This window comes from Mytilus galloprovincialis, chromosome 1, assembly GCF_965363235.1.
Source record: "Mytilus galloprovincialis chromosome 1, xbMytGall1.hap1.1, whole genome shotgun sequence".
NCBI classification, from domain to species: domain Eukaryota; kingdom Metazoa; phylum Mollusca; class Bivalvia; order Mytilida; family Mytilidae; genus Mytilus; species Mytilus galloprovincialis.
The window spans coordinates 68,498,769-68,523,322 of NC_134838.1; the positions used below are offsets into that span (position 1 = coordinate 68,498,769).

General features: G+C 32.6%; 1 protein-coding gene across 1 annotated transcript in view; it reads left to right on the forward strand.

Moving 5' to 3' along the window:
- LOC143082433 (fatty acid synthase-like) overlaps window positions 1–15,649 on the forward strand; it is a 41,675-nt gene extending 26,026 nt beyond the window's left edge. The window contains exons 16-24 of the mRNA XM_076258094.1: window positions 2,773–2,915; window positions 3,396–3,694; window positions 5,037–5,394; window positions 6,624–6,746; window positions 7,374–7,597; window positions 8,137–8,475; window positions 10,529–10,775; window positions 11,065–11,310; window positions 13,372–15,649. Of these exons, the coding sequence (XP_076114209.1) occupies window positions 2,773–2,915; window positions 3,396–3,694; window positions 5,037–5,394; window positions 6,624–6,746; window positions 7,374–7,597; window positions 8,137–8,475; window positions 10,529–10,775; window positions 11,065–11,310; window positions 13,372–13,607 (2,215 nt within the window). The 3' untranslated portion in view covers window positions 13,608–15,649. The remainder of the gene's footprint in view (window positions 1–2,772; window positions 2,916–3,395; window positions 3,695–5,036; window positions 5,395–6,623; window positions 6,747–7,373; window positions 7,598–8,136; window positions 8,476–10,528; window positions 10,776–11,064; window positions 11,311–13,371) is intronic.
- The last annotated feature ends 8,905 nt before the right edge of the window (window positions 15,650–24,554 follow it).

Below are 24,554 nucleotides of genomic sequence, written 5' to 3' on the forward strand. Positions count from 1 at the left end.
GCATATTTTATGAATTTTTTTTTTATAAATACGTTACTTGTAGGTTTTATAAGTACTTTAATATGGTTCAAAATATGGAACTCAATCAGAAGGGACATTTAATTTTTTCATCTAATAACTGCATTCATCAAGTCTATTTATCCATAAATCTTCTTTCTCTGATCTTGTTACTTTTTAAAGTCCACCATCAAATACTTTACAAATAATCTAATTAAAAAACTCATGATAGATGGAGGAAATTCTATTTAAAAGAGAGAAAGAGCAAAAGAGAGACAATAAGAGAGGGCATGAGAGAAAGAGGGAGTTACAATGTTTTTGTGTGATTTGATATCCCTGCTTCGTATGATTGATGTACTTATTTGATTTCATACACTGTGTCTCAATGATAGCTATGGTAAATAGAGAGATTTACAGAAAAAGAGAGAGACTATGAGAGTATATGTGTGTGTAAGTTGATTTCCATGTTTCTTATAATGTAGTCATTTTATTGAATACAATGCATTTCAATGATAGATATGGTAAATAAAGAGATTTACAGAAAAAGAGAGAGAGACTATGAGAGTATGTGTGTGTAAGTTCATTTCCATTTTTCTTATAATGGAGTCATTTTATTGAATACAATGTATTTCAATGATAGTATGGGAAATGGAGAGATTTATAGAGGGACAGACAGACAGATAATTTGTGTGTGTAAGTTCATATCCTTATTACTTGACAGACAGACAGACAGACAGACAGACAGACAGACAGACAGACAGACAGACAGACAGACAGACCAGACAGACCAGACAGACAGACCAGACAGACACAGACAGACAGACAGACAGACAGACACAGACAGACCAGACAGACAGACAGACCAGCAGACAGACAGACAGACAGACAGACAGACAGACAGACGAGACAGACAGACACTGTTACCTATAATGTATTTATTTTATTGCATTTCCATGATAGTATGGAAAATTAAAATGATATACAGACAGACACTGTTACCTATAATGTATTTATTTTATTGCATTTCACGTTGCTAGGTAGTTTCTAAGCAAAATACCAGTCTGAAATGAATTTATGGGATAAACTAGCTTGTTTGTATTAATTCTATGTTGTTGTCACACACCTAATGTAACTTGTTTGTGCAAATGCATACTTTACATGCCTGAAATAGTATGGTTGCTAAGCAAAATATTATGTGTTATGTAGTTGCTATGCATAAAACATTTATTTTCTTTGTTGAAGGAAACATTAAACCTTATACAGATTATCAATATAATTTAAGTTAACATAATAATACACCAAAAACCACTTAAATAATAGATTTTTGACGAAACACAGGCACTGCAAGTTTGATTTTAGAAACCGGTTGCTAGGCAACCAATAAGTCACGGGGACAAATAAAAGTTGTTATTTTTTTAAGTACCTGCCCAAGGTCTATCGATGGTATGAATATGAACAGGTTCTGAGAGGGGGCCAAAAATGACCCTTATCATACATCGTCCTTTGCGCTTGAATTTGAATAAACCGAAGTTTCTATGACATGATACTATTTTTCTTCATCAAGAATGTTTTTAGTTACAGCCTGTCGATCGTAAGTGTAATTCCAAGCCGAAAATTTTAATTTGTCTGACAATATACAGTTCAAAAGAAAGAAGAATCGGACCACTTTGTTTTTTCTGTCAATATATTTATATTACCATATGTGCTTTTTTTCTTTCAACACATAGGTCATTCATTGAAAAAACAACCCCATTTTCTACATAAAATACGCCTGTTTCAAGTCAGGTATATGACACTTGTTATCCATTTGTTTGATGTGTTTCAGCTTTTGATTCTTCCATTTAATTAGAGACCCTCCGTTTTGAATTTTCCTCGGAGTTCTGTATTATTGTGATTTAGATAATGATATAGATCTTTTTGCTTAAATAGTCTGACTTAATAATTAAAAAAATGCATTTAAAAAAATCACTTGGCGGGATGTAAAATAGACAAACAAATTGTATTCAGTTATCGGTCTGTTTTGTAAAAGAAGGACGAAAGAGGAACAGTCAAACTCGTACATCGAAAATAAACTGACAACGCCATGGCTTAAAATGAAAAAAAATAAACAGACAAATAGTAGTACACAAGAAACAACAAAGAAAACTAAAAACTGAGCAACACGAACCCCAACAAAAACTGATCTCAAGTGCTCCGGTAGGGAAGGCAGATCCTGCTCTACATGTACATGTGGAACCCATCGTGTTGCTCATGTTGTTACAAACCCGGTAACTAGTCTAATTCGATAGGTCACATTTATGAAAAGAAAGTGGATTGTAGTTACGACGTAAGACACATATACATGTAATCTGTGAAACGGTTATTCCATAACGGCCAACCAACTGGTGATGGCGTCCGAAAAATTTACAGAAGGATGATTTATAAATAAGGTTAGATCATCCTGATTGAGGTGTATCCAAAAAAGTGCATAGATGCCAGAAATTTATTCAATTTTCGTTCATATGATCTTTTTTAATGGTGCTCTCTGTGGTGTGTTTTATATCTAAGACTGAAGATACTATTATGTTGGATGCGCTGTTAACCTGGAAAAATATGATGTTGATGTTATTTGACTTTGGTTACTGGACAAAAAAAGAGCAGTCATGTATAGAAGTTAGCATTTGATTTTGCTTCTTATATACATCTTCCCGATATTCATTTGTTGTAGGACATAAAATGTATGGTATTGTTTTTTATACGTGTATCTGAAATATAAAAAAATATATTCTTTTACAGATGTATTTTCAACTATGGAAAAACTGCGTTGGATCTTTCAACAGAAAATGAGGAAATTCGGGAGGTGTTTCGAAAGGACCTAGCGTTCAATGTCTACAAAAATGGACAATGGGGGTCATTCAAACATTTACCCTTAACAAAAGGTAAGGGTCATTGACTTTGATTACGTTATTTGTTATGTGAAAGATTTATACAAATGTTATTATAACTAACATGGTACGATTTCATTTTGACAACCAACATCAAACTGGATCTAAAAATGCTTTTATTACATTAAAAAAACATTAGTTTCAGATCAGATAATAATGACAAGGATAAACCGCTTAATAAGAACAAAAGTAACATTTCTATGTATTATTTGAAACAAAAATATGATTCGTATTCTAAAGATATATTCAACTAAGTTTGATACAAAAGGTCAATGACAAATATCAAGAAAGAATTCCTGGTACTTCGATATTATTTTCACATTTTATCATGATGGTGTTTTTCATACTTACTAAACGGTATGTCTTTATTCGTTGATGGCGGCGTCTGGTGAGCATTTTCAGGTCGAGAATTTACTTTAAATAAAGACAGGTTCTAAAATATTGATCATTTTATAAAAACCTATTTTTTTCTAGAAATGCTCAACAGCCAAAAATTGTGTCAACACGCACATGTCAATATTCAAACAAAGGGAGATCTGTCAAGTTTGACGTGGATAGAATCTCCTTTGACAAAATACTTTGGAAACAAGAGTAACAGACTGTGTAACGTCCACTATGCATCTCTTAATTTCCGAGACGTTATGTTAGCAACAGGAAGACTACAAGCTGATGCTATTCCAGGAAAGCTAGCAGAGCAAGATTGCATTTTGGGAATGGAAGTTTCTGGATTGGATGAGCAAGGGAATAGAGTAATGGGACTTGTTTCATCAAAGGTATTAATCAAATTTATATATGCGATGTTTAGATTATTTATGTAAAGTCATGGACCTATATTATAAGGTCATTCATGTAAAACAAAATACTTTACGACAATTGAATGTCCCCAAATTTCTGTGTGTTCTTCCTTTGGGAGCTATTTGGAAAAGAGGCTGGATATTAAAACATGTGCTTGTAGTAGCCCCCCCCCCCCCCCCCCTTATCAATTGCAAAATTCTAATTAGTTTCAAGTTAGATAATCACATATGTAACATTCGTAACTATTTTCTACATATTTCAAAAATTTACAAAACATGATAACACAAGCATATTATTTTTATGACCACCTACGATAGTAGAGGGGCATTATGTTTTCTGATCTGTGGCTCCGTTCATCCGTTCGTATGTGCGTCCGTTCAGGTTAAAGTTTTTGGTCAAGGTAGTTTTTGATGAAGCTGAATCCTATCAACTTGAAACTTAGTACACTTGTTGCTTATAATATTATCTTTCTAATTTTAAAGCCAAATTAGACTTTTGACCCCAATTTCACGGTCCACTGAACATAGACAATGAAAGTGGGAGTTTCAGGTTAAAGTTTTTGGTCAAGGTAGTTTTTGATGAAGCTGAAGTCCAATCAACTTGAAACTAAGTACACTTGTTGCTTATGATATGATCTTTCTAATTTTAGGCCAAATTAGACTTTCGACCCTAATTTCACGGTCCACTGAACATAAAAAATGAAAGTGGGAGTTTCAGGTTAAAGTTTTTGGTCAAGGTAGTTTTTGATGAAGCTAAAGTCCAATCAACTTGAAACTTATACATATGTTCTCTATTGTATAATCTTTCTAATTTTAATGCCAAATTAGATTATTACCCAATTTCACGGTCCATGGAACATGGAAAAGGAGTGCAAGTGGGGCATCCGTGTACTTTGGACACATTCTTGTTAATCAATATATTTATTTCTTGTGTTTTTCCGAAATACATATTCTTGTATGCCCTATCTCGGACACTTGTATATTCTCGATTGTATCCATCTATCTTAAATCTGAAATAAAATATTTGATGAAAATTGAATGTCACCAAATTTCTGTCTAGTCTTCCTTTGGAAGCTATTTGAAAAGAGGCTGGATATTAAAACATGTGCTTGAAGTAGCGCCACCTTATCAATTGCAAAATTCCAATTAGTTTCAAGTTAGATCACATATGTACCATCCGTAACTATTTTCTACATATTTCTAAAATTTACAAAACATGATAACACAGGACTGAATAAAATTTAGTCTTTCGTTGTACCATAAAGTCACTTATGCTGCACATAAGTGTATATATGAAAATGTCAAATTTTGAAATTTGTAGGGTCTAGCAACAACTCTTCATGTCGATGATAAGTTTTTGTGGTCAGTTCCAGACAACTGGTCATTAGGTGAGGCAGCCACTGTTCCTGTGGTATATGCAACAGCATATTACGCTTTAGTTGTAAGAGGAAGGATTAGACATGGAGAACGAGTTCTTATCCATTCTGGATCAGGAGGAGTTGGTCAAGCTGCTGTTTCTATTGCATTGTATTATGATTGTGAAGTATATACTACAGTTGGATCAGAAGATAAGAAAAATTACTTGCAAAAGAGATTTCCGCAGTTACAGGATAAGCATTTTAGTAATTCTAGATCAACAGAATTTGAATCTCATATAATGAAAATGACAGAGGGAAAAGGTAAGTGTAAATACATGTTGTATATTATTTCATATATATATATATATATAAAAACGGAAGCTTCTGCAAATTTACAAAATTCAAAATTCATCATTTCATTTTACATTGCCTAGATCTGTTTTACAGACGCAATTGACCGTTATTAACTACGTGTGTTCATTATGATTACTAATGTATTGCATTGTATTAATGACATGTTGTATGCTCATTTTAGCATGGGTATACCATTATATTTGTCAATATTACAACTAGCGTTATAGAGGTGGTAGATATTGACATATATACAATGCATATCCAAGTTAAAATGAGCGTAGAGCATGGCATAATAGAATTATTTCGAGTCCGATTGGAAAAATTTGAAATTTACTTTGTGCTCGGAAGGAAACCTATAATACAAGCTCGAAAGACAGCCATTTTGATTTGATAAACAAAAATGCTATTGAAAATCGAAAAACAGTTTAACGATTAAAAAAAAAATGAACAGATACATCAAAAAATATTTTTAAATGATTTTATTCAATAACTTAGCGGCAAACACCAACACAAATGTCAACTCTAGAAGTGTTCAAAATTTATCTGACGTTGCAATTTCAATTGTGACGTCAATCACGTTCTGTCCATGTTTTATAAGAATTAGAACATTATATTAGAATAATTTAATTTTGGATGTAACGCGTCTTCTGATTGGCTGACGTTATTTTGTTATGAGCCCATAGACATAATTTAGTCATGTGACCGTGACGTCATCAACGTTTTTTCATGGTTTTCTACGGTTTAAAAAGAAATTTAGAATTAAATTATAAGAAATGACTGTAATATTTTTTCTGTCTATTCGAAATAACATAAAAAATGTGGTGCACACTGTTAAATAACCCGCTACGCGCGTTATTCAGTGTGCACCAAATTTTTTTATGTTATTTCTTCATAGACAGAAAAAATATTACATTCATTCCTTAAATATCTGACGATTTTTGCTAAATAGGTTCATTAGTGTGGAAAATTCTAGTCGTTATTGTCTACCACTACTGCACAATACATGCACCAAATTTGAAATTCAATCATTTAAACAAGATCATAATGAAACTTCAGATCAAATTTTCTGATTGCAATGCTGGTGTAATACTTTGTTTTTATTTATTTTCATAACAATGCAGCCCAGTATTTCACAGATATTCGTTTTCAAATTTTCACATCTTTGCTAAAACGTTTAGATCATAATTATGTTGTAGGTGTTGATTTGGTGCTGAATTCGTTATCAGAAGAAAAACTGCAGGCCAGTATACGAGTAATAGCTGAACATGGTAGATTCCTGGAAATCGGAAAGTTTGATTTATCCAAAAATACACCTTTAGGTAGGAATTCTTATAATCTAACACACATCTCTATCAATACTTACCAGAAATAATGTTTACCTTGGAAGATTGATAATTGCTGATTGCATTGCAAATGTCTAGTGGGAATTAGTTCATACTTATTTAGAAAGAAAGCAAACTAACAAATAAATAATACCCAGGTAGGTATTGCAAGGTAGGCCACCCTACATGTTTGAAAAAGTTTTAACAGCAACTTGAAAAAGGGTATGTTAGATGGGAAAATAATTTGTCTTGCATGCCTCAAACATACAGTCAGATAGTTGTTGAATGGGTTGTTGAACCTACGCGAGGTGTCGTATATGTTTAAATTCCTTATCTCCTTATCTTTATCTCACTCAGAGGTAAAGAAAAAAAAACCACTGCTATATAAGAACTCAGATTCAATGAAATCGCTTACCTAAAACAACATGAAATAATGCACAATCAAAATAAGCTCGCAGAAACATATGTTTCAAAGTACAGAGAAATGAAATAACGCATTCTTTGCTGTTTTTATCTAAAAGAGATTTATTCTTTACAAAACCAACACCTGTTTTGTTAAATATTCTACTTTCGTAAAATATTTAATCCTAAACCTGAAATATTTCTCTATATATTGTTCTTTAGGGATGTCTATATTCCTGAAGAATGTAACTTTTCATGGGATCTTGTTGGATGCGCTGTTTGAAGAGGATAATCAGGATTGGAAGGAAGTTTCAGCATTACTAACACAAGGCATACAGTCAGAAACAGTGAGACCTCTTAAATATACAGAATTTAGCAACAACCAAATAGAAGAAGCATTCAGATGTATGGCACAAGGACAACATATTGGAAAAATTATAATAAAAGTAGGTCATTTTTATCTTATATTTCTTGGTTTTCAGCTTCATAATGAAGGGAGATAATAGATAAAGAAATTGGATGATATTGCAACAGTATGAAGATCTTTGTTCATGTGTCTGTTCTTTAAAAAGTAAAGAGCTGTCATATGAATCTTTCCGGTTTTAAAAAAAGCCTTATACCTTTGCATTTGAAACAACAGCATACGGAGCATATTTCTGCCGATTGATGCGCCATTCTTAAGCTTTCGTCTCTCATCATGATTTTCTTAATATAGAGTTGTTCCTTCAAAGAAAGCTAAAAAGTTAAAGGGTGCAATTGTTAAATTTGAAGTCATACCGAAAAGAAGAGTTTTGAAATACAGATTAGTCTGCAAATTATCGTAACAATGTATCAACAAACTTATTCACGAGACAACCATAAATATCATAACCCTCAAATATAAAATATTTGAAAAAGAAGTGATAGTATACATGCAGTTGATATTTTATCATTGTCAATTTATAAAATATTAAAGTTTTAAGATATTATTCTTTTTCTCCAAAAGGTTACAGATGTTTCGGACGATACCAGTATACCTACTATTCTAGCATTACCCAAGTCATACTGCCACCCGATGAAATCCTACATCATAACAGGGGGTCTAGGTGGTATGGGTTTAGAAATAGGTCATTGGCTGATCACCAAAGGGGCTAAGAATATTGTCCTTACATCAAGGTCAGGAATCAAGACTGGATATCAAACCAGGATGATACAGAATTGGAGACGTAAAGGCATCCAGGTTTTGATATCTTCTCAAGATATAGCAAACGTAGATACAACAACAAGACTTATTGCGGAAGCAGAAGAGTTAGGACCTGTTGGAGGGGTATTTCATCTTGCTGTTGTAAGTAGAAAAAAAACAATATTCTGTACTAGTATTCGGTCTGTTAAAGTGCTTGTCTACTCGAGTAGATCGATTTTAGTGCAATAAAATATCTGAAGTTGGTTAAAAATAAGTAAATTTGATCTTGAAGTTAACCGGTTGTGTTGATCTAAACATGTCTTTGCAACTAAACAAGACGTTTCTACCTCAGGCATAGATTACCTTAGCTGTATTTGGCAAAACTATGATGAGTTTATTTTTTGTTCAGACTTTTCAAATAAAATAATTATCAAAATGACATTTTAGGCTAAAATCAATTTACTAGTGTAAACAAGTCTAAACAGTATTAAGTTTTGATCATCATGAGATTGCTGTCTAAAACAATGATATACGTCGAATCTAATCGCTTCATGCACGTGCCTACATTGTCTCTCAGGAGATAGTCGAGTATTTTGCAAAATATTTCTCATGAGTCCTTCTCAATAATTATTTGATGAGTTCTGTTTTAGTTTTAAGTATTATTCAAGAACTACTTTAGTAGTTTGATTAAAGATATTATCTCGCCAAAAAATAAGTACTGATTGTTTACAGTTTGGATGTTCAGCGAAATTGTTTTCAAGTTATATGTAATACTTTCTAGACTTATTCTCGGAGTTATAGTTTTATAGAAACTAAAAGACAATATCTACTTAAAATCAATTATTCTATTTTGAGAGTACGAAAAATTTGGAAAAAGTTTAATTTACGATCACATTACATTGACAACTTTTATTGACCTCCTTCACAGGTCGTAACTGTTCATTATTACATGCACGTTTGCATAAACTGTCAAATATAACATTGCAGTACACCAACTATTTGCTGCCTTCCTACTCCCAGCACTCAGGCAGAGAAATCAAAATCTTAAAATCACTTAAGGAATCGGTAAATTCATTCATTTCCAGTTCTAACAGCTTTAACGTACTGCTTTTTTGCGCGTTCAAATTTTTGTTTACATTCTGAATCAGCACCTTTTCGTGCAATCTTTCCCTAAAAAACATAGGTATTAGTTAATGTTTTGCACATTAAAAAATAAGAAAAAAAATGCAGATTTGAAAAAAAAATTAATGGACGTGTTAAACAAACTAAGGACAAATCATAACAAAAGATACGTATATGAGCAGTCCTCAAAACCCACAACAGAAAACAAAGTATTGAGTAAAATAAATCCGAGAAGACTCTTAGGCCCAGTTTAAGTACTAGAGTAAAACTATTATTTGATTAAAATTAATATATAAGTAGGTATACATATTCAATAAAAGAATTTATATTTGTCTTCTTTATAGTTTTTGTTTTGTACTAAGGTTTAAAGATATAATAGTTATAGATATAAGAAGATGTGGTATGAGTGCAAACGAGACAACTCTCCATCCAAGGCACAGGTTATAAAAGTAACTCATTATAGGTCATAGTAAGGTCTTTAACACGGAATCTTGGCTCACACCGAATAGCAAGCTACAAAGGGTCCAAACAAATAACTAGAGAAAAACCATTCAAACGGGAAAACCAACCGTCTCATCTATATAGAAACCGAGAAACGAGATATACTTATAAACCACATCAACAAACGACAACTACTGAACATCGGATTACTTAGGACAGATGCAAACAATTGCAGCGGGTTTTAAAAGTTTAATGGTACTAAACCTTCACCCTTATCTGAAAAAAAGTGAAACATCACAACATTGAAAGACACATACATGTATGTTTCACTTGAGTGGCAGACGAATATGCGATTCACACAAAATGTGGTCCGTTCAAAGCTTTTACAGCATATAAAATTATAAAAAAAAGGCATTTAATTCTTAAAATGAAGAAATCCGAAAGGTTCAGTCATACATCGTCCTTAAGAAGCCTCACGATTATATACATGTATACATGTAGATTAAGAAAAAATCGACAATTCAAACGTTCTTTCAATCCGGTACTTTGAAACTGAAAGTTAATGTATTTCAAAACAATATGTAACAATAATTTAGTTTATGATTAGAAATTCTCTAAAAATAACTAGTTTAAAAAAAATGTTTTTTTTTAGGTACTAAAAGATCAGTTGTTTGAGAACATGTCAAAGGATGCGTTTGATGCTGTTTGCAGGCCAAAGGGGATTGGTGCACTTAATTTAGATAGGATAACAAGAAAGTCGTGTAAGGACTGTTTGGATTGGTTTGTTGTCTTCTCGTCTATCGCAAATGGGAGGGGCAATGCTGGACAGACAAATTATGGATTTGCAAATTCTGTGATGGAAAGAATATGCGAAGACAGGAAAGAAAATGGGTTCCCTGGTAAGTTTGTTAAATTGATAATAACTTTATTAAAGTAAAAGATATAAGGGCATGAGCTCCGAATATATGAGGCAATACCATCTGATTTGCTCAGGAGTAATAGATAAATAGTTCATAGTTCTAAAAAGAGCAATTAGTTTGGTATTGTTTTCCAAAGCAATAGGTATCAGATTCTCCGTATAAAGCAGAATTGTATGATATTCTCTAAAGTCATACACAAATATCGCTTTTCTAACATGAGTTAAGTTTTGATCTATTGATCAACCATTTCTAAATTTTTGTTTTACAGCATTGGCTATACAGTGGGGTCTGATTGGGGATGTTGGTATATTCTTGGAAAACAAGGGAACCAATGAATCTGTAGTTGGTGGAACGTTACCGCAAAGGATGAAATCTTGTTTGAATGTCTTAGATCAGTTCATGAACCTGGATTGCCCAGTTGTATCAAGCTGTGTGATATCGGAGAAACGAACAAAAACTACTGCTGATGGGGTCTTGAAAACTAGTGTTATAGAAGCAGTGTGCCATATTTTAGGTAATGATATGATTTGTTTAAATCCACTAAAGTGCATTAGCGCAAAATATTTGTTATGCCCCATTTATGGGCATTATGTTTTCTGGTCTGTGCGTCCGTTCGTCCGTTCGTTCGTTCGTTCGTTCGTCCGTCTGTCCCGCTTCAGGTTAAAGTTTTTGGTCGAGGTAGTTTTTGATGAAGTTGAAGTCTAATCAACTTGAAACTTAGTACATATGTTCTGTATGATATGATCTTTCTAATTTTAATTCCAAATTAGAGATTTAACCCCATTTTCACGGTCCACTGAACATAGAAAATGATAGTGCGGATGGGGCATCCGTGTACTGGGGACACATTCTTGTTTTTATTATATTTCTTCTTATGCTTGCGTAACAACGAAAATATCCGAGTATTAGAAAAAAAATACATAGGAAGAAGTAAAAAAATGTATGGCGCTAATACACTGTCGTATAAATCCTTCAGTTCATTGATAATTTCAATAGTGTCATGATAAATATTGAACATTTAAAAAAAAATGCAATGCAAAATGAATAATTTTAAGTAGTTGTTTCGATATGTCATCTATGCTGTACTGTAGTCAGAGCTATTCGTTGAACATAACCTGGCCACGTTATTACCGGTGACCTCAACATCATTAATAACACTTCTCTACAAAGAAGAATGGTCAACGTAGATACAAGCATCTTGTCTTAGGGAGGGATAAATCCTACTTTGTAAAAGATCACTCTGATTGAAACAAAAAATTCTCTGAAACTGATATTATCAAGATGCTTGATTTCTTGATTGACAACATATTTGTTACGTTCGGAGGACGTGTTATTCAACAGACTGTCGGCATTCCAATGGGAACAAACTGTGCCCCTCTTATTGCCGACTTGTTTCTTTATTATTATGAGGCTGACTTCATGCAGGAACTTCTTAGGAAGAAAGATAAGAAGTTAGCAATATCCTTTAACTATACTTTTTTCGCTATATATATAGATGATGTTCTTTCACTAAATAAATCAAAATTTAGTAACTATGTGGAACGCATCTGTCCCATCGAGCTAGAGATAAAGGATACTACAGATACAGTTAAGTCGGCCTCATATCTTGACTTACATCTAGAAATTGACAATGAGGGTCGGTTGAAAACAAAACTTTACGACAAAAGAGATGACTTCAGCTTTCCAATTGTGAACTTTCCATTTCTAAGTAGCAACATTCCAGCAGCACCTGCAAACGGGGTTTATATTTCCCAATTGATACGATATTCCCGTGCTTGCATTTCCTATCATGATTTTCTTGATAGAGGGTTGCTGCTCCCAAGGAACCCATTAAACCAAGAGTTTCAAATGGTGAAGTTGAAATCATCCCTTCGTAAATTTTACGGACACCATCACGAGTTGGTTGACCGTTATGGAATAACCGTTTCACAAATGATATCGGATATGTTCCTTATGTCGTAGCTACAATCCCCTTCCCTTTCATGTATGTGACCTACCGTATTAGACTATTTACCGAACGTGTTATCACATAAGCAACACGACGGGTGCCACATGTGGAGCAGGATCTGCTTACCTTTCCGGAGCACCTGAGATCACCCCTTGTTTTTTGGTGGGGTTCGTGTTGTTTATTCTTTAATTTTCTATGTTGTGTCATGTGTGCTGTTGTTTGTTTGTATTTTTCATTTTTAGCAATGACGTTGTCAGTTTGGTTTAGATTTATGAGTTTGACTGTCCCTTTAATATCTTTCGTCCCTCTTCTATACACTCCAGTGCATTTGAAGATCATCTGCATTGAGGATGTTTGCTGATCTTGTTTTTCATATTCGAAATCTTCTGATTCTGATGCATCATAGTTTTTAAAAGAAAATTGGACCAATGTTAAATATATGAACGATCTATATAGAGATAATCATTTCCCGCCAAAGTTGCAATGGCTTCTATCTTAGAAACAAAGATCTTTAGTTTTATTTACCTTTATTGTTCCGTTTTTTTTTTATATATATAAAACCGACTGCTTTTTTGTTTTGTTATATATTTTTGATTTTAGTAAACATATGATATATTTTTACTTCAGGTATCAAGGATCCATCAGCGATTAAACCAGAAACCGATTTAGTAGCTTTGGGATTCGATTCCTTAATGGATGTGGAAGTCCAACAGACACTTGAAAGAGATTTTGAAATTGCTTTGCCAATGAAAGAAATACGACACCTCACCTTTGAAAAACTGAAGTCAATGTCATCAAATAAAGGGAACATGACAAACAGAAATTCAAATAGATCGTGTTTAAATACAAAACTTGTGTTATGATCTATCATATCTAGACAGTGTTTTTGTTTAACCTAACTGTATTTACAATTATATCTAGACAGTGTTTTTGTTTGTTTCAAAAGTTGTTTTATTTGCAATTATGCATATCAAGACAATGTAATTAGTTTGTTTCAAAACGTTGTTTACAATTATAGGCAATGCTTTTTGTTTGTTTCAAAACTTGTTTTATTTACAATCATTTCTATTTACACAATGTTTTGTGTTTGTTTAAAAATTGTTTATTTACAATTATCTCAAAACGGGAGAGACCCGTTTGCGCCAAAAATGCGTCCTTTGCGCCACAACTTTTTTCTCAAATACTACGTTTGCGCCACCTGTTTTAAAATCACATGGTATCATTTTCGCCAAAAAATAAAACATACGATTGCGCCAATTTGAAGAAAAACGACTTCCCTCCTCCTTTATTCGGACTTGAAACCGGCAGTTTACACGGCAAATGTTTTCTTTTCTGAAACATACTTTCTTCTTACTGCTGCTGCATGGGTACTTCCCAATTTAATGTATGTAATACCAATACGTTTTCTTCTCTCTCTGTACATGGACTGTCTAATGCATTTCAAGTCATTTCTCTCCAGATGCTCATCTTCATGGTGAAATATTTCCGAACGTATGATACTTTTTAAGCCAAACATAAGAATAAATATTTAATCATTAACATTTATGATAGATATGTGTACAGGCAAATTGGCGCACATGAGTTCCGAATATTGGAGCAATTGATAATTTGGAAAACAAAATTTGGCGCAAATGTTACCCCTGAAAAACATTAATTGGCGCAAAAGGACTGCTGCCCTCAAAACAGTGTTTTGTTTGTTTCAAAAACTTGTTTTATTTACAATAATAGTATTTGGAAATGTTTTCGTCTGTTACAAACTTGATTTATTTACAATTATATTTAAGGAGTGTGTTTGCCCATTTTAAAACTTGTTTTATTTACAATTATATATAAAATATTTGCTTTGCTAGTTTTAAAAGTTTTTGTGTTTACAATTATATATCTAGACAGTGTTTTTGCTTGATTCATAACTAATTTAACCTTTAATCATAATCAGAAAATGTGTTTTGCTTGTATTAAAACTTTTTTAATTACATTAATTATATATATTTACTTTTTACAACTATATCTAGACAGTGTTTTTATTTGTTTCATTTATAATTATATTAAAACAACTCATACATTTGCAATACTATGTTTGTATGATATTGACGTTGCCATAATAAAGATAGAAACAAAGGGAACGCGACATTGACACATTCGTCTCAACTCGGCCAATTCCGTACCCTCATGATCTAAGAAGATGAGTAGCGGATACTACCGAGTATTGCCGAATGGACATTGACAGTATAGTTTGCCCAACCTTCTGGAATTATCAGTTTTATTCTCTTCAACTTCGTATTTGATTTGATTTTCTAACTGTTTTGTTTCGAGCGTCACAGCTGAGACTTCAGTGTAAAAAACGTGCGTCAGGAGTACCAAATTTTAAAAAAAGTATTTTTTATGAGTTTTTTTCTCATCCTTTCCCACATTATTCATAAATTGTGACAAACATAGTAACAATGTTATTTGTAATGTAAGTCAAAGTTTCTCACGTCAAAGTTTAGATATTTGATCACAGAGGACCCTCGTTGGGGTATCCAAGTAAATGCATATTTTTTTTTGCAAATATAATCACATAATCATTCATTATGACTATGTTTTAAACAAGATAATCAAATAATGGAGAAAAAAATAGTCCGAAAGGATCAAATAATCAAGAAATATTTGGGCTGGTATTCAAACAATTATATGTCTAGACAGTGTTTTTGCTTGATTCATAACTAGTTTAACCTTCAATCATAATCAGAAAATGTGTTTTGCTTGTTTTAAAACTTTTTAAATTACATTAATTATATATATTTACTTTTTACAATTATATCTAGACAGTGTTTTTATTTGTTTCATTTATAATTATATTAAAACAACTCATACATTTGCAATACTATGTTTGTATGATATTGACGTTGCCATAATAAATAGTTATCAAAGGTACCAGGATTATAATTTAGTACGCCAGACGCGCGTTTCGTCTACATAAGACTCATCAGTGACGCTCATATCGAAATAGTTATAAAGCAAACAAATACAAAGTTGAAGAGCATTGAGGATCCAAAAATTCCAAAAAGTTGTGCCAAATACGGCTAAGGTAATCTATGCCTGGGATAAGAAAATCCTTAGTTTTTCGAAAAATAGAAGTTTTGTAAACAGGAAATTTATAAAAATGACCACATAATTGATATTCATGTCAACACCGAAGTGCTGACTACTGGGCTGGTGATACCCTCGGGGGCGACACGTCCACCAGCAGAGACATCGACCCAGTGGTGTAAATAGTTATCAAAGGTACCAGGATTATAATTTAGTGAAGATAGAAACAAATGGAACGCGACATTGACACATTCGTCTCAACTCGCCCAAACAATCTATATAGAAACGGCAAAGTAATCACAGAATCAAAAAAACGCGACATTGATACATTCGTCTCAACTCGCCCAAACAATCTATATAAAACGTTAAACTAATCACAGAATCAATAAACAGCTGCGCCATGAGCGCATGATACGCCCGACGTCTTATGTGGAAGTTTTATGCAATAATCATAAATAGTTTCTGAGAAAATTTTAAGCAATAACCATTTATTGTTTTTGAGACACCCTGTTTTTTTTACAAAAAAAATAAATATCACTAAAATAAAATTTTGAATCAAGCCAAAAAGTATCTAGATCTTTAGATTAATGTAACAAAGAAGTGTGTAAAGTTTCAAGTAATAATCATAAATTGTTTTTGAGATAATGCGTGACATGTAAAAACAAAACATCCCCTTTTTTACAAAATACTCATTAAATCAAAAATAAAATTTTGAGTCATCACCAAAAAAAATACAGATCTTTAGATTAATATAACAAAGAAGTGTGTAAAATTTTAAGCAATAATCATAATTCGTTTTTGAGATACGGCACGAAATGTAAAAAAAACCCTCCCCCTTTTTTACAAAATACTCAATAACTCAAAAATGAAATTTTTAATCATCACCAAAAAGTATACAGATATTAAGATTAATATAACTAAGAAGTGTGTAAAGTTTCAAGCAATAATCAAGAATGGTTTTTGAGATACGGTGCGACATGTGAAAAAAAACATACCCCTGTTTTAGTTACAAAGTGCCGTAACTCAAAAAGTTTAAATCTTATTTTGACCAAAAAATATACAGATCATTTGACCATTATAAGAAACAACTATATTAAGTTTCATGAAATTTGGATAAGTCGTTCTCAAGTTACGGGGCGACATGTTTACGCCGGACAGACAGACGGACGGACACACAGACGGACGGACGGACACCGGACATTTGTATACCATAATACGTCCCGTCAAAATTTTGACGGGCGTATAAAAATCCTATGCGAGTACTTCTCACATGAGATTAATTCATATATATATATATATATATATATATGACGTATTTTCCACCATTTTGGACATAACAAAATGCGTGAACCAAGTCAGGAATATGACAGTTGTTTTATCCATTCGGTTGATGTGTTTGAGCTTTTGATTTTGCCATTTGATTAGAAACTTTTCGTTTTTAATTTTCCTCGGGGTTCAGATTTTTTGTGATTTCACTTTATACAGGTGAACTGTTTCGCTAGCGATAAAACCAGGTTTAATCAACTTAAAATCATTTTCTACATGAATCAGGAATCTGACAATTAATTCATTTGACGTGTTAATTGTGCTTTTGATTTTGCCATTTGTTAAAGGACATCCCACTTTAAATTTTCCTAAAAGTTTGGTATTTTTTTAATTTATTTTTTTACTTTTTCCTGTACAATCAGTGACATGAAGTCGTAATGTTTCTCTTAGTGGCGAGTACTCCTTTGCTGATTGATTGGTAACTACCTGAAACAAAATTGTAACCAAACTTGAGCCAAAAAAAAAATGAATCGTAAAAATTTCTTAGTATTTGACTTTGATGTACATTATAATGATAATGTTTACTTAAAAGAGATGTGAAAGATATTGCCAAAGGATCCGCATTCAAACTATAAACTGACAATGCCAAGACTAAAAAAGACAAAGACAAACAGTCAAAATACAGTACACAAAACACAACATAGAAAACTAAAGATTGTGTAACACGAACAACCCTAAAAAAAAACACAAAACAAAACTTAACTTAACAAAACAAAACCTAAACAAAATAATTGGGTTGAAATCGTTCCCTTTGTCGTAAAGTTTGTTTTAACCGACCTACATTGCTCAATTTCTAGATGTAAGTTAATAACTCTGTCTGTGGTATCATCTATATCTGAAGTTTGAAAAGACAGAAGCGTTCAACATAATTCCAAAATTTTGAAATGTTTAGTGATTATCATCTATATAATACGAAAGTAAAGTTTAAGAATACTGCTTACTTTAAACTTTGAATTTTTCGAAAAACTAAGGATTTCCTTATCCAAGGAATAGATTACCTAACCCGTATTTAACACAACATTTTGGAATTTTGGGTCCTCATTCCTCTTCCACTTTGTACTTGTCTGGCTTTATAACTTTTTTGATCTGAGCGTCACTGATGAGTCTTATGTAGACGAAACGCGCGTCTGGCGTATTAGATTATAATCCAGGGGCATGGTTTTCAAAGGTATACTATGACTAAGACATGTCTTATGATGGTCTTTGGACATGTCATAGTCGTAAAATGTGTTTTCGAAAGTGTCCCAAGTTACGATTTGTCATAACTTTTGTCGTAAACTCAAGAACCCTCGAGACGCAATAAAATATTTGTTGTGTTTCTCCGTAAGCTAAATGTAAAGATTTTATCAAAATTTGAATCTCCTGCGACAACAATTTGGAATTCTTTTCTAACTCATGGTTTTGTATAATAAACATACAAACATATTATTTCGTTCCTAGTATATTAAATAGTACTATATTAATAAAGTGCACGGGCATTTCGTTAAGCGGGTACTCGATGTACCGAATCTAAAAGTATTCACAGTTAAATAAAAATGCATGTATGATAATACACGAAGCGATTATGTAGTCTCTTCTACTAACCTCCCTTTTTGTATGTAAAGAAGCAAACGACTGGCACTGTGATTTTTCAGAGGGAGGAGTTTTTGAACAGCCAGAACGGTTATCGAATTTAGGTCAAATAAGTCAATTTCGGAATGCAGTGTACTTGTAGTCATAATAAATAGTAGCAACATGTGCATCATTTAAGAGTTTGGAAGTGTTTTAAGTCAATGAAGTATATTAAATGCATGCCAATTTGATAAAATTCATTATTTTGCGTAGTCAATATACGCATGTGCAAAAATTTTTTTTGGATTTAGAATTAGAGCATGGGTTTATTCATAAAGCGAAAGAAAAACGTCATATATTTTTTTCCTTATTATAAACATAATATTTTGTACAAAAAGGAATTGAAATATGATTTGATTATTTGTTTAAATTTAGTTTAAAATTTATATTTTACATCCCAGCTCCTTTGTTCTAACAGGGGTTATCTGAGCAAAATCACCTCTACCAGATCACCCCAGTTTGAGTTTCTTTATTATGCATGCTTTCCTTTGTTCTGTAACATTTTGGCGGGAATGTCAAATCCACTATAAATAATTATACGGAAATGACTATCTATCAAAATTCACGTAGATAAAATCCAGTGTACGACTGGATACGAACTATCAGTAATTTAACATACTTAAATTAAGCAATATATTTTTATAAGTGGGGCGAATTGGCAGACCTTTATTCGGTGGGGTTTAAACCCTTTTCGTTAATACGTGACTTGTCAGTGTTTTTTCCGTTTGATTTTACACATTTTCAAAAGTGGGCCGAGTCGGTAAACAAGAGTGGGACGATTTTTTTCATAAAGTGGCGATATAGGTTGGGACGATTGGCCAGTGGGGCGAGTTGAGATTGTTTGATATATATTCTGTCTCATCGTGTTCGGGAGTCAAAAATGGTATAAATCATATAGTAATGTATGAAGTATATTATAATGGTTGTGTGGCGTTCTAAACTAGATTTTATGAATTGTAAATGTTTTTTCGTCTAATCTGAAACAGCTGGGATCTAAAGCAGATGTAAAATAGTTATCCCACTCGGACTTGGTGTGTCAGTGTTAGCTCACCCTCTGGCCTCCGTTCATCGGAGTGATCTTACACTGACATATCGCGTCATCGTGGGATAATTATTAAATAAATCTTGAACTTCGCTTTTACCCTTATACACATCGGACTTGGAAATTGCCTTTAGTTAATTGTCCTAATCAGAATCGAAATAATTGATGCAAGCTATACTTTATTGTAGTTTTAACATTGGTAGGCATTATATTCGTGTTATTTTAGCCCTCACTATCGCTCGAGCAAAAATAATCACGAATATAATGCCTACCCATGTTAAAACTTAGGCATTATATTCGTGTTATTTTAGCCCTCACTGTCGCTCGGGCAAAAATAATCACGAATATAATGCCTACCCATGTTAAAACTGCAATAAAGTATAGCTTGCATCAATTATTTCTTCAATAAAATATTCGTAGATATTAAGAATGATAATAATTGATATGTTCATACTTTTCATTATTTTTATTTTTATATTTATCACTTTTTAATCATTATTTAAAACTAATAGAAAATAATGTTCACTTATGACAGTCATAAGAGCATCATAGCTATGACTCTCTTAACGACAGCTTTGATTTACATCCTTTGACATATCATATGATACTTTCGAAAACCAGGCCCCTGGTACCTTTGATAACTTTTTTTTTCTTAATATAAATGGAGTCAGCTTCATGCAAAAAAAGGAATAAATCGACAAGAAGACGAGTTCAGTTGGTTCCCATATGAACTAATTTAAAGTTTCTTGGTTTGACCTTTAACCATATATGAGGGTCTAAATGGGGTATAACGGATAAAAGAAAATAGGCAACATAAAGTGCCAAAATATAAAGAATAAAAAAAAATATACGTTTGTTAAGATAAAAAGATCATGCATTATGGGAAAAAGGACCAAAAAAAAAAGAGAAAAATGGTATAAAAAATAAAGAAAACAGGAATGAAGGACACACCGATCCCCAACTGCACCCTGTTGTATGGGTCGCGGACAGACATGTTTTTATATCTTTATTTACCAAAGTCATCATAATTATACAACATATAAACTACACAAAGTATACATAGATAGCAGAAGGTAATGTGTGAAACATATTACATCATGTTAGATCTTAATTTTTGTGCACGAAATATAAATTTACCCATATTACATAATTCTCTAAGATTATTAGAAATCCTTAATTGTATATATTTATACATTGAAGGTTTCTCCAATAATATGGTTTTATAATATAAGATCTAAGGGTCGCGGACAGACATACACTAATTGACATATCTATAGACGAGAAAACATACTGATAACCAATGTTTGCTATCATAGGCCGGTCATATCGATAAAATACATGCAGCTGAAAGATTTTCATCTTACATTTATATCGTCACCATTAAAACAATTGATATACAAGTTAAATTTTCACTCACGATCATATGTTTAACGTTTCTTTATTCTTTAACAATTTGTCCATTATTCTCTTTTTTTTTTTTTATTAATGTCAGTGCCCAATTATTCTGTGTTCTATATGAACGATTTTTTTGTCTAATTTTGCTGATTCTTTTTTGGCTATTCAACCTACACATTTTGTCCATTATCCACATACAGACGTTTCAATATAAACATTTTTAAATTGCTACCATCAGTTAAAAGACAGATAACTCCATTTACCTTATATATTGTACAATTATATGTTTACGTGGTATGTTCACTGGCAGGGACCGTCAAACGGCCGGCTATAAAATACATATCAACTAATTTGTTTTTTTTCAATTAAGAGCTATATGGGTGGGATTCCAGTATAAGGGGACGATGGACTGATACTCTGGTGGACTGCATGAGGATTATTTGTGGATGTGTAAATTTGTTTAGTTTGGTTAATTTAATGCTGATATTTATTTACTTTAAGATATCTGAATGAAACTGAATAAGCCAGAAATATTTTGCAATTGAAATATACCTTTCCATACAGTATAAGTGCAAGTCTCTACAATTTGTTATTTGATTTTAAAGGTCTAGGAGTGGTGAAATATTCCACTCATACAGCCATTGATATGTATGCTGATGATACAACACTTCATACATATGGAACAAATAAGGAATAGATAGAAAGGAAACTAAATTAGGATGCCAACCTCATAAATAATTGATGTCTGAACAATAGGATGGTTATAAATCCCTTAAAAACTACTTCTATGTTGATCTGAACAAATAAGAAACGGGCTTTGCTAGGAAATGATATGAATATATGTATACAAGATAGCCCAATCACAACCGTTGAAATACAGAAACTTTTGGGTGTATATATTGACAAAAATTTGGACTGGAAATTTCAAATTGACTATGTATGTAAAAACACCCTCATATTGGATATGTATACAGTCGGAAACCTGGTTGAAATAGAACAAAAGAATTGAAGCTCTGTTAGAGAAGGCGATAAATGTGTACTGCATTGTTTACGATAGTGACAAAAATTTTAAAAGTAAATAGAAACAAACAAAATTACAATTTTCTTCTCAATTACGAGGTGTTTTATTTTAAAAACACCATTTGCATAAGTTTTCAATTTATCTAGTACATAGTTAAGCAGAACAGGTAGATTTCAAGTCGACGAATGGGTATCTTTCATACTGGATGAAGAAATGCATAACTTCCTATTTTTTTTTTTTTTTAAATACCACGGACGGAAAACATATCAATCTATCAGTTTAGTAATTTTCGTGTTTGCCCTTTCTTTATGTGACTCAAGAAAAAAATAAAAACGAAATGACGGAACCAGTAATTCAAACAAAAAATGCCTAGTGTATTTTTCAAGAGCTTTAATGTGAAGATTGATGTTATCGTTAGAATAAACTGTTCATGTTAACCAAGGAAAACTTTTGGTCAATTAATGTATTATAGTGACATTTTTAGTGGACTTGTGATGTTTGTGAATATAATTTTATATATGTGTTTTATTGTATAAAATAAAAGTTACTAAAAAAAATCACCATCATTTATTGTGAAACCATAGTTATAAAAATAATAAAAGTCAGAAAATAAATAATAAAAGATAGCAGTGAAATCTTTTAATAAATTGTTTGAATCATTTAATTAAAGTGTTGGAATTTCTTGTATAGAAACTGGTTTCTTTATATAATGTGAATTACCTTTAATGATCTGAATTGTAAATCGATAAATGTCGTCTACAGATTAGAGTTCAACCTTTGCGGATTGGTATACGTCGGTGAAACGGAAGGAAGGCTAAACAAACGTATGTGCGGTCATTATACATAGATCAGACATTAACCTCAATGCTAAAGACATTCTATACCAGCATTTCAATCAGCCTGATCATTCCATCGTTTCCATGACAGCTCGCATTATCGAAAAGATATACCATAGCTCTAACAATCCTAATCTTTCAACAACTCTCCTCGACGTAGACGCAGTCATGGTCATCGTCATTATACACCACCTTCTCTGCATGATGTATCTATTAATGACTTGCTGCCATTTATACAAAAGCCGTTAGGTATTCATCCCATTCGCACGAAACGTTATTCATTACCCTTGTCAACACTTCATTCTCTGTTCAATTTATGTTTGGAATCCACTGTTACAAACCCTCATTCAAACCAATACAAAATTACAGCTATAATTTCGGATATTGCAAGTCACAGACTTTTCAAGCCAGTCCGCATTTGCAAAGATGAAAAAGAGAAAAGATCTGTCCTTAATCTTTCCTTTGCCAACAAAGGTATCGATGACCTCAACTTAGTCAATATCCTTCATCATAAATTAGTTCAATCGAAAATACCTCCTTATTTCAAAGACCAGTCTGTACAAATCATTTCTTATACCTATACCAAACCTATTGCAACTAAAATTTTCAATTACAAACACGTTTTGCAGGATTACGATATTGACGACTTCAAGTCTAAACCTCATGATTGCACTTGTGCTAGTTTCCAATTCACATATAATCCTGCTGGCCACGTTACTACCGGTGACCTCAACATTGTTAATAACACTATTCTATGAAATGTGTTATCGAAAGGTCCGAAATATCGTGAACCTAAATCCATCAATTGGAAATACAACTTTAAAATTTTGATGGATTCAGTTGAGGATTATGCCAGGCAATGGGCTAAGCGCGAGAAGGCAGTGAGGTCGTTGATACAAACCAGAATTAAAAAACTGAATGCCCATGCTACGTCAATCTTTAAAGACCCAAATGTTGCAAAAAACCTATCCTACCGCCATGACAAATATGTTGTTGTCCCCGCAAATAATGCCCCAAACAACATCGTTTTTGTATGTAAACCTCATTACATTAACTGCTTGATAAACGAATTAGGTATTGACAATTCACTTGGAAACTCAACATATACCCTCACGACACTTACCAAATAGGAAATCCTGGATAATCATAGGTCTGTTCTGTGTTCCTTTGGAATTTCAACCAAAGATGAAGAACTGGATCTGCCATCACTGTATTGGATACCTAAACTACATAAGTGTCCTTACAAACAACGGTATATTGCTGGGCCTTCCAAGTGCTCCACGAAACCTCTTTCTAAATTATTAACATCTATTTTATCAGCAATCAAAGACGGGCTTCAAAGTTATTGTGAAACTGCCTATTCTAGAGGGGTGTGAATTAGATGTGGATACTTAAAAATTCCAAACATCTTTTAGAGTGCATACAATCTAACTCTCTTTCATCGTGTTACAGTATTTAAACATTTGACTTTTCTACTCTGTACACTAGTATTCCACATTCCAAACTAAAA